Here is a 13,764-nt window from a genome sequence, read left to right on the forward strand (position 1 = left end):
TTTGTGCCAGTACCATACTGTCTTGATGATTACAGCTTTGTAATAGAGCCTGAGGTCCGGGATTGTGATGCCACCAGTTTTGGGTGTTTTTGTTTTGTTTTGTTTTTACTGTTCCTTTGGCTATCAGAGGTCTTTTCTGGTTCCATATAAGTTTTAGGATTATTTGTTCTACCTCTGTGGAAAAGAGTTGATGGTATTTTGATAGGGATTGCATTGAATGTATAGATCGCTCTAGGTAGCACAGACATTTTAACAGTATTTGTTCTTCCAATCCTTGAGCATGGAATGTTTTTCCATTTCTTTGTGACTTCCTCAACTTCTTTCATGAATCTTCTATAGTTTCCTGAGTACAGATCCTTTGCCCCTATGGTTAGGTTTATTCCTGGGTATCTTATGGTTTTTGGTGCAATTACAAATGGGATCAACTTCTTAATTTCTCTGAATTCTGTCTCCTTGTTGGTGTATAGAAATGCAACTGATTTCTGTGCATTGATTTTATATCTTCCACTTTACTGAATCCCTGTATCAGTTTCGGCAGTTTTGGGGTGGAGTCTTTTGGGTTTTCCACATAAAGTATCATATCATCAGCAAAGAGTGAGAGTTTGACTACTTCTTTGCCGATTCGGATGCCTTTTATTTCTTTTTGTTGTGTGATTGCTGAGGCTAGGACTTCTAGTACTGTGTTGAACGGCAGTGGTGATAGTGGACATCCCGGCCGTGTTCCTGATGTTGGGGAAAGCTGTCAGTTTTTCCCCATTGACAATGATATTCGCTGTGAGTTTTTCATAGATGGCTTTTATGCTATTGACGTATGTACCCTCTATCCCTACCCTGTGAAGAGTTTTAATCAAGAAAGGATGCTGTACTTTGTCAAATGCTTTTTCTGCACCTATTGAGAGGAATGTGTGGTTCTTGTCCTTTCTTTTATTAATGTAGTGTATCACATTGATTTGCGAATGTTCAATCAACCCTACAGCCCAGGAATAAATTCCACTTGGTCGTGGTGAATAATCCTTTTAACATACTTTTGGATCCTATTGGCTCATATTTTGGTGAGAATTTTTGCACCCATGTTCATCAGGGATATTGGTCTGTAATTCTCCTTTTTGGTAATGGTTTTGGGATCAAGGTAATGCTGGCCTCATAAAATGAGTTTGGAGGTTTTTCTTCCATTTCTATTTTTTTGGAACAGTTTCAAAAAATAGGTATTAATTCTTCTTTAAATGTTTTGTAGAGTTCCCCTGGGAAGCCATCTGGCCCTGGGCTCTTGTTTGTTGGGAGATTTTTGATTACCGTTTCAATTTCCTTGCTGGTTATGGGTGGACAAAACAGACTTTAAAACAAAGACTGAAACAAGAGACAAAGGATACTATATAATCATTAAGGAAACAATGCAAGAAGAAGATATAACGATTACACGTATTTATGCACCCAACATGGGAGCACCCAAATACATAAAGCAGCTAATAACAAACATAAAGGAAATAATCAGTAATAATGCAATATAGTGGGGGACTTTAACACCCCACTTACATCAAGGATAGATCATCCAAACAGAAAATCAACAAGGAAACAGTGGCTTTGAATGACACATTGGACCAGATGGACTAACAGATATATTCAGAACATTCCATCCTAAACCAGGAGAATACACATTTTTTTTCAAGTGCAAACACAGCACTCTCCAGTACAGATCACCTATTAGGACACAGAATAAATCTCAACAAATTAGAAAAGATCAAAGTCATGTCATACATCTTTCCTGACTACAACATTATGAAACTAGCAGTCAGCCACAAGAAAAAATCTGGAAAGAACACAAATACATGGAGGTTAAATATCATGCTAATAAACAACGAATGTGTCAACCAAGAAATCAAAGAGGAAATAAAAAAATGTGTGGAGACAAATGAAAATGAAAACACAACGGTCCAAAATCTTTGGGATGCTAAGAGGGAGGTTTTTAGCAATACAGGCCTACTTCAAGATGCATGAGAAATCTTAAATAGACAACCTAACCTTACACCTAAAGAAGCTAGAAAAGTAACTACAAAGTCTACTCAACAGAAGGAAGGAAATGATAATGATTAGAACAGAAATAAATGAAATAGAAACTTTTCCCCTAAGATCAGGAACAAGACCAGGATGTCCATTCTCACCAATTTTATTCAACACAGCATGGAAAGTCCTAGTTTTAACAATCAGACAAGAGAAAGTAATAAAAGGCATCACCATTGGTAAGGAAGTAGAACTTTCACTATTTGCAGATGACATAATACTATATTTAGAAATCCCCAAAAACTTCACCAAGGAAACTACTAGAACAGACAAATGAATTCAGTTAAGTCATAGGGTACGATAAAATAAATATTAAAAAAATCAATACACAGTAGTAATCCATTGCATTTCTATACACTAATAATGAAGCAGCAGAAAGAGAACTAAGAAAACAATCCCATTTATAACTGCATCAAAAATAGTAAGACATTTCAGGAATAAACTTAACCAAGGAGGTGAAAGACCAATACTCTGAAAACAATAAAACACTGATGAAAGAAACTGAAACTGATAGAAACAAATGGAAAGATATTCCATGCTCGTGGACTAAAAGAACAAATACTGTTAAAATGTTCGCATTACCCAAAGAAATCTACACTTTTAATGTAATCCCTATCAAAATACCAACAGCATTTTTCACAGAACTAGAACAAATAATCCTAAAATTTGTATGGAACCAGGGGTGCCTGGGTGGCTAAGTTGGTTAAGCATCTGCCTTCAGCTCGGGTCATGATCCTGGAGTCCCAGGATTGAGCCCTTCATTGAGCTCCCTGCTCAGCAGGAGGTTGGCTTCTCCCTCTGCTCCTCAACCCTCTTGTGCTCTATCTCTCTCTCAAATAAATAAATGAAATCTTTATAAAAAAATTTTTTGTGGAACCAAAAAAACTTCAAATACCCAAAGCAATCTTGGACAAGAAGAACGAAACTGGGGTATCACAATCCCAGGTTTCAAGATATACTATTAAGCTATAGCAATCAAAACAGTATGGTACTGACACAAAAACAGACACATCCATCAGTGGAACAGAATACAGAGCCCAGACATAAACCAATGATTAACCTTTGACAAAGATAAATCTTTGACAAAGGAGGCAAGAACATGCAACGGTAGAAAGACAGTCTCTTCAACAAATGGTGTTGGGAGAACTGGACCACTTTCTTACACCATACACAAAAAATAAACTCAAAATGGATTAAAGACCTAATGTGAGACCTAAACTATAAAAATCCTTGACAAGAACATAGGCAGTGATTTCTCTAACATCAGCCATAGCAACATTTTTCTAGAGACGTCTCCAGAGGCAAGGTAAACAAAAGCAAAAATAAACTATTGGGACTACATCAAAAATAAAAAGCTTCTGCACAGCAAAGGAAACAATCAACAAAACTAAAAGACAACCTACTGAATAGAAGATACTTGAAAATGACATATCCAACAAAAGGGTCAGTATCCAAAATATAAAGAACATACACAACGCAACACCAAAAAATCCCAAATAATCACATCTAAAAATGGACAGGAGGCATGAACAGACAGTTCTCCAAATAAGACATCCAGATGGACAACAGATACAGGAAAAGATCCTCAACAGCGCTCATCATCAGTAACATGCAAATCAAAACCACAATGAGCTATCACCTCTTATCTGTGAGAATGGCTAAAATCAAAAACACAAGAAACAAGTGTTGGTGAGGAGTAGAGGAAAAGGAACCTTTGCGCACTATTGTTGGCAGAGATGCAGACTGGTACAGCCACTGTGTAAAACAGTAATGAAGGGTCCTCAAAAAAAAATCAAAAATAGAACTACCCTATATTCCAGCAATTCCATTACCAGGTATTTACCCAAAGAATATGAAACACTGATTCCAAAAGATATATATACCCCTATTTTTACTGCAGCATTATTTACAATAGCCAAGTTGTGGAAGAAACCCAAATGTCCATTGATAAATGGATGGATAAAGAGGCGAGATATCTATAATATTCCATTATAGATATATAACATACATATACATATATACATATATATATATCATATGTGAAATCAGTCATATGTGGAATTTAAGAAACAAAACAAAGAAAAAAGAAATAAACCAAAAAAACCAGATTCAACTATAGAAAACAAACAGATGATTACTAGAGGGGAGGTGGATGGGGTATGGGTGAAATAGGTGGGGGAACTTAAGAGTACACTTATCATGATGAGCACTCAGTAATGTATAGAATTGTTGAATCACTACATTGTATGCCTGAAACTAATGTAACACAGTACATTAACTACACTGGAATTAAAATTTTTAAAAAATGTGCCAGTACATTAAAAAGTTTAAAAAGTGTAACATTTTAGTATTCATCCAAATATACCCAAAGCATTATTATTTCAACATGCACTAAGTGTAAAAGTTTGAAGATAATTTTACATTTTTTATAAATCTTCTAAATTGGTATTTATTTTATATTTATAGCACATCTCAACTTGAATGCTAAATTGATTAGAAACAATTTATTTACAATCACATTTCATAAAATGTATAGTTGAAAAAGTAGGTATGCATAACCAAGCTATTATTCCGAACATACTTAAGTTTTCCAATAACTGAAGTGAGTATCAGTTTTGAAATTTAAATTAATTAAAAAGATTGAAAACTCAGTTCCTCAGTTGCACTAGCCACATTTCAAGGGCTCAATAACCATACGTGGTTAGTGGCTACCATACTGGAACTGGCCAATGCAAGTCTAGAAGGCCCTTCTAAGAGTTAAACTGTCACATTCTCCAGTACAGATCATGTGTTATACCACAAAATAAGTCTGAATAAATTTAAGAAGACTGAAATTATATCAAGCATTATTCCTGACCACAACAGTATGAAACTAGAAATCAATTACAAGAAGAAAACTGGAAAATTCACAAATATGGAGATTAAACAACATGCTACTACTGAACTCAAGGAAGAAATAAAAAAAAATAGTATCTTGAGACAAATGAAAATGGAAATACTACATATCAAAATGTATGGGGTATAGCAAAAGCAGTTCAAGAGGGAAGTTTACAGTGATAAATGGATACATCATGAAACAAGAAAGATCTCACATAACCTAACTTTAAACCTCAAGGAACTAGAAAAAGAAGAACAAAGCCCAATGTTAGTAGAAGGAAGGAACTAACAAAGATCAGGGCAGAAAGAGTTTTAAAAGACAGCAGAAAAGATCAATGAAAATAAAAGCTGATTTTTTGAAAAGATAAAAAAAAAATAGACAAACCTTTAGCTAGACTCACCAAGAGAAAGAAGATTCAAATAAGTAGAATCATAAATGAAAGAGATATTACAACTGATACCACAGAAATACAAAGATAAGAGACTAATATGAACCATTACATGTCAATGAAACGAACCTGGAAGAAATGGATAAATTCCTAGAAACATATAATCTTCCAAGACCGAATGATGATGAAACAGAAAATCTGAACAGAATGATTACTAGTGAGGACACTAAGTCATTAATCAAAAGCCTCCAAACAAACAAAAATCGAAGAACAGATGGCTTCACATTTAAAGAATATTAATCCTTCTCAAACTCTCCCCCCAAAATAGGAGGGAAACTCTTTCAAATTCATTTTACAGCCAGTATTACCCTGATACCAAAACCAGGTAAGGATACAAAAAAATTATAGGCTAATATCCTTGATAAACATAGATATAAAAAATATTAGCAAACCCAATTCAAAAATACATTAAAGGAAATCATACACCACAATCAAGTAGGATTTACTCCAGGGATGCAAGGATGGTTCAACATCCACCAACCAGTAGTATATACCACATTAACAAAACAAAGAATAAGAATCATGATTATCTCAATTGATACAGAAAAAGTATGTAACAAAATTTATTTATTTATTTATTTATTTATTTATTTATTTATTTGAAGGAGAGAGAGGGAAGGGGCAGAGGGAGAGAGACACCCAAGCAGACTCCACGCCAAGCACAGAGCCCAGTGAGGGGCTGGATCCCATGACCCTGAGATCATGACCTGAGCCAAACCCAATAGTCAGACACTTAACTGACTGTGCCACACATGTACCCCAACAGCTATTTTTATATGATAAAAATTCTCAACAAATTGGGCATGAGGTAAGGTATCTCACATAATAAAAGCTATCTATGACAAGACCCACAGCTAATATACTCAACAGTGAAAGGATGAAAGCTTTTCCTCTAAGATCGAGAAAAAATAAGGATGCCCACTCTTGCCGATTCTATTCAACATAATATTATAAGTCCTAGCAAGAGCAATTTGGCAGGAAAAATAAATAAAAGGCACTCAAATCAGAAAGAAGTAAAATTGTCGGTATTTGCAGATTACATGATAGTATATATAGACCCTTAATAGGCTCAACAACAATAAAACCCATTAAAACTATTAAATTCACTAGAGTTGCTAGTTATAAAATCATTATACAAAATTCATGGTTTCTTTTTTTTTTAAGATTTTATTTATTTTTTGAGAGAGAGAGAGAACAAGAGAGAGCAAGACAGCACAAGTAGGAGGAGTAGCAGAGGGAGAGGGATAAGCAGGCTCCCCACTGAGCAGGGAGCCAGAGGTGGGGTTCAATCCCAGCACCTGGGATCATGACCTGGGCTAAAGGCAGGCACTCAACCGACTGAGCCACCCAGGCGCCCCTAATTCATGCTGTTTCTAAATACTAATGACAAACTATCAGATAAAGACGTTACGAATACAATCCCATTTATAACCACATCAAAAAGGATAAAATACCCAGGAATAATAAACTAAGAAGGTGAAAGACCTATACACTGAAAACTGTAAGGGTTGTGAAAGAAACTGAAGACACAAATAAATGAGAAAATATTCCACGCCCATGGATTGAAAGAAAATTGTTAAATGTCCATAACACCCAAGGCAATCTACAGAGTCAGTGAAGCCCTATCAAAATTTCAAAGGCATTTTTCACAGAAATTGAACAATCTTAAAATCTGTATGGAACCACAAAAGACCTCAGATAGCAATCTTTAAAAAGAACAAAATTAGCATCATGCCTCCTAATTTCAAACTATATTACAAAGCTATACTAATCATAATAGTATAGTATTGATACAGACACATAGATCAATAGAACAGAAATAAAATCACACAAATTTGATCCATTTACGTACAACAAAGGAGTGAGGAATATTGAACGGACAAAGGACGGTCTCTTCAATAAATGATTTTGGGAAAAGGAGAGAACCACATGCTTCTGTACAACAAAGGAAACCAACAAAAAAGGCTGCCTACTGGAGAAAATATTTGCAAATCATGTATCTGATAACAGGTTAATATCCAAAATACATAAAGAACTCATACAACTCAATAGCAAAAAAATCAAACAATCCTTTTAAAAAATAGGCAGAGGATCTGAACACACATTTTCCCAAAGAAAATATACAAATGGACAACAGGTCCATGAAAAGGTGCTCACCTCCATATTCAATTTTAAATCCCTTCAAGATCTTGAGGAAAAAGTACCATCACTCTTACCTTCTGCACGGGTACGTGACATTCAGATTCTAACACCGTTGGGTCATTATCACCGGACTGAGGCACCACAGTTAGGCCATTCAGATGCTGTTCAGAATCACCTAGATGCACACATTTTTAGAACAGTAAAATCCGATATTTCATCTTGTTTGTTCATAATTTGACTTTTTCTCCTTTCCTGCCCCCACCCCCAGGTCAGAAACTATGAAAACAAAATGATTAATTTTTTGATGTTGTTTTAACTTTGGAATATTCTTAGTTGAGAAACTGTTACACTGTAAAATAAACATTTTTCACTTGAAATTTATGTCCTCTTGTTTTGTCTACATTAAGGATAGTTGACACTGTGGCTCACCCACCAAAATCTGTTTTATCTGTCCCCATGGTCCTCTAATGCGCAAACTGACCTCAACCCCAGAGATGGGTTTTCATTAGGCCAAACCAGTCATGGTAACCCTACCCCAACACCAGTGAGTCATTTAGGAAAGAGCAGGCCTAAGCCAATGCAGGGCTCATAGGGAAAGATACTTCTTTGTGAAATTGAAAACAAAACACATAGAATGGAAGAACTAAGACACTAAATATCTACAACAGCTAGTAGAAAAAAGAGGATAAAATGTAAAAGGTTGGCTTGACTCAAGGGTGAAGAGAACAATCTATGCAATCCTATTAGCTGTTAAACTTGCATACAAATATTTTTTATTATTGGTAAAGATAACCACAGAAAAAGAGCTTAAGCCTTGGTCAAACCATGCCTAAATGACTGACCTACCTTTGGACTAGTGATTGTATATGCTAACAAAATAACATATCGTTCAAGCCATCTTGAACTGACTTTTCTGCCACATGCAACCATGAACATCCTGATGCCTGAACTTACTTGGGTCATTTCTCTTTCAATTCTCCCTAATTCTTTTCTACAGGCCCTAACAAGTAGCAAAAGGACAGAGGAGACAAATGAAAACTAAGTTGCTATCTTTGTTAACTGATTCAAGTTCACAGAAATCTAGCCACTTACATACTGTAGGAACTTACGTTTAAGCTTCTACTACCCATCAATTGCTTGACTGATTCTCTAGCCAAGTCCTATTAGTTGAAGTTGAGGTTCGAATAAGAGAGGAACATTAAGGGTTGAGAGTGAACATAGAAGGGTGAGAAAAAAGTTACAATGGAGGGACGAATGAAAGAACAAAGATTAAATTTTTATGTCCTTATATAGCCCAATGTACCGTTTTCTCAGTTCAACAAGGAATGGTAAAATAGGGAGTTAAGCTTTAAGTTTAGAACTACATCCCTTTTGTGCTTAAGGCCAGATATTATTTAAGAAGTAGAAAGAGTACTGTGTCAAGAGAAGTAAATTCTAAATGACTCTCAGTTTGCTAAAATAAGTGGTGGCAGTGTTATTATCAAGAGTTAAAGAGGAAGAGCATGGCCACCACCTGATCACAGGCTTCGTGCCTGCTCCACGAAAATATGGCAAAAACGTCCAGCCCTACTGAGACTGAGCAGTGCATCGACTTTCTGATTACTGTTTTCCAGAAGTGTGCTGGATAGGAGGGTAATAATTGCACTCTCCAGAGTTCCTAACCTTCATGAATACAGAACTGGCTGCCTTCACAAAGAACCAGGATGACCCTGGCGTCCTTCAATGCATGATGAAAAAACTGTACATCAACTCTAGAGGCCAGATAGATTTCCAGGAATTTCTTAATCTTACTGGTGGCACGGCCATAGCTTGCCATGACTCCTGTACAAGGTCTACCCATTCCTGTAAGTGAATCTGAGGGGCTCTTGAACCTGGCCTCCACCCCTTTCCTTCAAAGCAGCCTCCCAATCATCATCTCCTCCTTGCATCCCACACATAGCCTGAGCCCAGTGTCCACTGCCCCATGTAGGCCAGTCCTGTTGGTAGTTAACAAAGGAATAGTATTTTCTAAAGCAAAAAAAGAATTAAAGAGGAAAGATTAAAATGTGGGGATTAAAATAGGGAAATTCAGTTTTGACATGCTGTGTTGACATGCCTATGTGATATTTAAGAAAAGATGTTCAGTAGAGTTGTATAAATACACGTGGGGCCTGGATGCTTGATTTGTAAAAATGAGACTAGAAGTCACAGACACCAAGATTACTCAGGCAGAATGTACAGATCACTGCCTTCCAACCTTTTACATGTTATAATAAGTAGAAAATAATCAATGTATGGCATACCTGGGTAAATGGGAAGGCTGTTCCAAGCCTACTGCTATAAAGTTGAGGGGATCACTACTATCTTAGTAAACCTAGGCTTTGGAACATTGCTGGAATACCCTGAAGTGAAAAGATAAAGGCTTAATGATGTAACTCAGAGTATTATCAGTATTTAGAGATAGGCAGATTCAGAGATATCTGTAAGGAACATTCAAAGAGGGGGTGATGAAGAAAAGGGCGTCACAAAAGCCTAGGAAATATGTCAAGGGTCCAAATTTCTGAAAAACATTTTTATGGGGATGACCCTTTGGTCCGCACAACACTACAAAACTTCTCTTTTCTCAGACTTATGTTTTTCAACCTGCACCAGTATCTAGCTCATATTCTCTGAGACACAGACCTGCTCATTTTACCCTTGTAATTTTTTTCAACCTTTCGTTCTTCTTTCTTTCTGTTACTTCATTTTTTCCCCCTACTACTGCAAAAGCCCAGTTGGTCTCTTCTTTCTCTGGTCCTTATGGCCCATTCTTCCAACTGACCTACATAATATTGGCAGATTAATTACCTTGAAGCACACCCTTTGCTCAAAAAAACCCTTCACTAGCTCCCCACTGACTATACCATTACCATTAAGTCCAAAGTCTGCAGTTATCAAGGTTCTTCATGATCTGAACCTGGTCTACCTTTCCAAATTCATTCCCCCATATTCCTATTTATCCAACCAAAGCTTTAATCACATCCAATTATTGATTGCCTAAATACCTTCATGCATGTTGTTTCCTCCATCCAAAATGCCTTTCAGTCCTAGATATACATAGATAAGTCTTACTTCTTCCTCCAATATCCAGCTCAAATGATACTTAATCTGTAAAATACACATCTGCCAAAGAGATCAGGTCATTTTGCCTTCCTCACCTCTTTAAATTTTGATTTGATTCTTTTAGGGAATATTATTTTTACTTTGTATACCAGTTGTTTATTTTTCCTAATAGATGGCAAACTCTTTGATTTACCTTTTCATTTGCCACGTTAATTCACAATCATATGACAGCATAAGTATTTGTTTTTAAAAAATTCTTAATATAATTGAGTGAAGATTTATAAGCTGGGAAATGAATTTGGGAAATGGGCTAGTTATAAGGATAAGGCTAGTAATCCTTTGTAACTTAACACTTCAACTTATTTTAAGGAAAAAAATTAGGCATTTTCCAGTTCATGAGATGATGGCAGTAGTTTTGAAAAAACTGGTAACACCTGATTCAATTTCTTAAAGCTTTTATGTACTAACATTTTGTCAAACTTTTTTTAATTAAGAAAATGTAAGTGAAAAAATCTTTGTTTAAAAGATTTAACTAAAAATTTATTTCCATCACGATTCAACCCCAGAAAAGTAAACTTCTCTATACAGTTAGCCTATACACATTTGCAGTTTCCCTTGGGCATAGTGACACCTACAGGTGGCAAATGCAAACCACTTGGTTCTGAAAAATTTGGTAAGTGCAATAGAATAGCCACTCTGGCATCATCCAAGCATTCCTTTTATACAATATTCACACAAATTCCTTTTACTCACCATCACATATAATCCAAAATTTAAGTAATATAATAAACTTACCCCGACTGAAGACTTAGACATTGAAAGCCTGACTTTTCATAGATAGGATGTTTTCTTAAAATAGGAACAAAGATGTTGTTGACCGAATTCTTTGTTTTCTACTGTTTAGTTCTTCTTCAGGGCTATTCCTACCAATCTTCTATGAATTTACTATAGTGAAAACAGCACCTTTCTCTACTCTGGCTCTTTCCAATCCACCTTTAAAAATGTCTAAATCTGATTCAAAAACTCAAACATAATGAAACGATGTCTCCCTCTCTTACCAAAAAAACCCAACGAACCCCCCCCAACCCAAAAAACTATCTTCCTATTAAAGCCACAGCTATCTTCTCCACCAACAAACTTCTTGAAAGACTGGTTTACATTCAGATTCCATTACTTCTCAACTTATAGAAATCTGGCTTCTACCCCAATCACAATGGCCACTAAAAAACCTTTTGCAAAAGCAAAAAATCTCACACTGTCAATTTTGATCTTCTCTCCTCGCTCCTCATCTTACTTTAATGCATTGCAATATACTCTTGTGGTACTTTTGTACTCTTGTGATTTGATGACATCATCTTTTAATTTAATTTCTTCTATTTTTACTGAGGAAGTTTTGTTTCTTAGAATTTTGTCCTTGACCTTTCTCTTCCTGCTCCATACATTTTCCTGGGGGTTTTCATTCCTTCTCAGTTTCAAGTAGCTTCTATATACTGGTAATTTCTAAATTATAGTTCTCATTATACCCTGTTAGTTCTAGAAACCCATTTATAGTTATATATTTCCAATTAGATACTCTAGTACTTCGAACATGTCCAAAGTGAGCACTGTCTCTTAATGGCAGTCCAACTGTTGGATGACACCTTGGTGAGACATTCATTCTAACAGAGCCTATCAACTGCACCACAAAAATATTTTTCTAATTTGTCCATATCCTTTCCATACTTGCTGCCTTAGTTATGGTCCTCATAATTTCTTTCCTAGACTATAGCACTCGGCTTCCTTACTTGGTCCCAACTACACCAGAGTATCTTCATTTTAATTTGTCCCCTGTATAGTTAAGCAATAATCGTCTCCTAATATGAAATCTAATTTTGTTGTGCTCCTGTTTGAAGCTACTTATATACAAAATAAAAGACCCAAATGGAACACTTGTATTCAAGGTAATTCATGACCCAGAATTACTACATCTTCAGTTATGCTCCTGCATAATTTGAAAACCTTTTTCCACAAAAGGACAGATGTAAATATTTCATACTTTGGATCTTTGTTTATTTTTTATTCCTGGGATGCCCTCCAGTGTTGCTTTGGGAAGAGCTAAAACTTGAGTTAAATACAATATGGAATGTTCAAACACAGAACAGTAGGGAGCTATCACTGGAAGCAATAAAGGAGGATCAAAACTCCTCTGTTTCTCCTAATCTGTGCTGTAGTAAGACAATTTAGAAATTTCTTCTGCTTTGGAGAAACCCCTGCTGTTGGAAGGCCAAACACAACACAGTGAGCAGCCTAGAGGGAAGAAGTGGATAAGGAATATTCACACCTGCCTCTAGGCTAGACCTGAACAGGTTCTCAAAGTTCAGGTACTCCTAGGCTGGGCTCATTAGTATCAAAGAATTATCCTTTGTGCCATACACTGGCAGGAGAATCAGGATGAGATAGCAATATCTTTACTTCTGACAAGACTAACAGACAGGATATTTAGTCAAATAAATCTAACAATATAAAAATTTAACCAGATTTGGAAGATGTTTTGGTAAATGGGAACCACTGCCAGGTAAGTATTTCTAGCCCAAGCTTCCTTAGCTGTAAACTATTTCTCATGTATATAACTTAATTATTCTACCTATAAAATCTCTATCTTTTCCATATTCCATCCTACCTTTCCAATTCAAAGAGGCACCATGGAAATTAGAGCAACATTTCCCAAATCTGCTCAGAACTTAGTAGTATGGACCCTGGCAGTAAAAGGTTTTAATGTATGGCCTATGCCAACGTATATAATCTACCTGAAAGTAAGTTGCGTGTGAACTGCACATATAATTTTCTTATTCAAATGTAATGAATGGGAAGTAATCAGAGGGAGACAAACCATGAGAGATCTTAATATAGGAAACAAACTGAGGGTTGCTGGAGGAGAGGTGGGTGGGGGGATGGGGTAATTAAATGGGTGATGGACATTAAGGAGGGCACGTGATAGGATGAGCACTGGGTGTTATATATAACTGATGAATTATCTGAAACTAATGATATGTTGGCTAATTGAATTTAAATAAAATTTTTAAAAAAACAAATGTAATGAGTACCTTTAGGTATAAAGTAGATAATTTCTAACAATGTGCTTCAGTGATTATTTCTAACCTGGAATTTCCTAGTTATT

The 13,764-nt window shown here is 35.9% G+C and overlaps 1 protein-coding gene across 1 annotated transcript in view; it reads right to left on the minus strand.

The window, feature by feature from the left end:
* BRDT (bromodomain testis associated) overlaps nucleotides 1-13,764 on the minus strand; it is a 54,207-nt gene that overhangs the window by 11,642 nt on the left and 28,801 nt on the right. Inside the window, exon 14 of the mRNA XM_008697734.2 lies at nucleotides 7,601-7,701. Coding sequence (XP_008695956.2) covers nucleotides 7,601-7,701 — 101 coding nt within the window. The remainder of the gene's footprint in view (nucleotides 1-7,600; nucleotides 7,702-13,764) is intronic.

This window comes from Ursus maritimus, unplaced genomic scaffold, assembly GCF_017311325.1.
Source record: "Ursus maritimus isolate PB19 unplaced genomic scaffold, ASM1731132v1 scaffold_12, whole genome shotgun sequence".
Classification (NCBI taxonomy): Eukaryota; Metazoa; Chordata; class Mammalia; order Carnivora; family Ursidae; genus Ursus; species Ursus maritimus.